At 43.5% G+C, this 2007-nt stretch overlaps 1 protein-coding gene across 1 annotated transcript; it reads right to left on the bottom strand.

Annotated features, from left to right (window-relative positions):
- Nucleotides 1–762: 762 nt before the first annotated feature.
- On the bottom strand, nucleotides 763–1868 carry LOC108524707 (E3 ubiquitin-protein ligase HERC2-like; the record flags this gene model as incomplete). The annotated part of the gene is made up of 2 exons (XM_017865796.1): nucleotides 1584–1868; nucleotides 763–929 (listed from the first exon to the last, which is right to left on the bottom strand). Coding segments are annotated over exons 1-2 (329 nt in total), but the record flags the coding sequence as incomplete, so codon positions are not given.
- Between the last annotated feature and the right edge of the window lie 139 nt (nucleotides 1869–2007).

Genomic DNA, 2007 nt, shown 5'->3' with positions numbered 1-2007 from the left:
ACCACCACAGTACTAATGGATTCAGCTAGAATCTTTAAGATGCTAAAAACTGGGAGGTAAAAGTATAATGAGGAACAAGACATTGGCATAATCTCAAAAGTGTCTCCCCATGAGTACTAAACACACTTACTGATTTCCAGTGGAGAAACTTGGCAGAGACCCTTAACCAAGTGATAAGCGATCTCACCAATAATGCAGCAAAATCAGAAATGCCCGAGTCCCAGTGGAGGCACTGAGAAGAACTTTGCACCACTCCTGCGCTATCTCACCAATGATGCAGCAAATCAACACCTGAGTCCCAGTGGCGGCACTGAGAAGAATTCTGCACCACTCCTGCGCTATCTAACCAATGATGCAGCAAATCAACAACACCTGAGTCCCAGCGGAGGCACTGAGAAGAATTCTGCACCAGTCCTGTGGTGTCTGTCAAAACGAAGGACTGTTCCACACTGAAGACTAAAGAGGCAGTGTGCACTCCTAGGTTGGGTGCTAGACCTATAAGGATACTATTGGGATGATGAGCAAAATCCAAATATGTCTGTGGGTTTGAAAGTAATCCTGGATCAAGCTGTAGTCCTGATACTCAAGGAATATACGTGGAAGCAGTAAGCAGTGACAGGGACTGTGTCCTGCAACATTCCCACAAATGCTTCAAAGATGCTAACAAGTGGAAAGCCCAGGTGAATGGGATAGGAATCAACTGTGTTCCGCTCCTAAGTACTATTTCTACTTCTGTGTACATTTAAGATTATTTCACAATACAAAGTTAAAGAAGAATGCCTCTTCACCTCTTTGGTTTTGGTCATGGTTTCTGCAATGATGCTTGCGGCTCCCAGGTCATCCGTCACTGGGATAAACGGCCGAGCGGAGGCTGAGGGGGCCGATGGAGTCACTGCAGAGGGGGTCACCGCGTCCTCAGAGGAAGCAATCTAGTCGAAGAGTGCACAGTAGGGGATGTTTAAGGGGAAAAACTCAACAACATAACATATTTCCTACGCAAGTCCCAAATGCTTTACCTAAAACTACTTGGGCTGTTTAGAATGTTCCAGAGTTTACAGAGGTAACATGCTGCCTACCTGACATAGCCACTACCACCCCCAGTTGGGCCTAGGACAGTTGTGCAAAGTCAAGTACACTCATAGTTTCAAGAAAACTATTAATATTCACAGCAGATCCATGAACCAGACTAAAATGAGTTCACGTTATCTTCAAGTTGGTTTTTTCCCCCAAAATAAGTCACTAAAATTCTTGACTATCAGAACTTTAAGGTTTCAGAATTGCAGATAAAGGACTGTGAACTTGCACTTAATGATTTTTTGAATTAGATTTTTTTTAAAAAATTTTTTAAGATTTTTGAATTAGATTTTTTAAAAAGAAATCTAATTCCACTTAAGCACTTTAAAAGCTCCTTTACAGAGAATATTCTTCTAAGTAATGCCAAAAATCAAAGCGGGAGGCACAGAAACAGCCTAAACTAAATAACAGAATGAGACTTTCCTAGACACAAAGTAGCCACCTTTTACCTTCTGATCTAACGTTGCTTTACGATTCGCTTTTACCTTCTGATCTAAGGTTGCTTTTACCTCTCTCTTTTCTTGCCATGGATTTGGACTCAGTCTGTCTTCCATATCAACAGCCAGCATGCATTCTTCTCCATTCATGGGACTAGCCATGGCAGACGCGTCGGAAGGGGCCGCGGAGGAGAACGAGGGGCACTCCACCGGGGCAATCATGGCAGCCGGCATCAGGGCCCCGACAACGGCATCTCTGTCAGGACACAAAGCCCGGCCTGTGCTGAGCTGCCCCTTCTTCACAGCACCACAGGAAGTGGCGAGGCAGGACTAGCACGCACACTGAGGCATTTCCTCATTTTTATTGAATACATGTAAAAGAGTTTTGGAAACCAAACATTATTACCTGTATCCTTGGGCTAATAGCTAAAATGTTTACTCTGGATTTTATTTATTTGAAAAACCAGAGTAATGGCAGGTGAAAAATGCCAAACAT

Source organism: Rhinopithecus bieti, unplaced genomic scaffold (assembly GCF_001698545.2).
Source record: "Rhinopithecus bieti isolate Rb0 unplaced genomic scaffold, ASM169854v2 repeat_18128, whole genome shotgun sequence".
Taxonomy (NCBI): Eukaryota; Metazoa; Chordata; class Mammalia; order Primates; family Cercopithecidae; genus Rhinopithecus; species Rhinopithecus bieti.
This window is presented reverse-complemented; position numbering and strand designations above follow the sequence as displayed.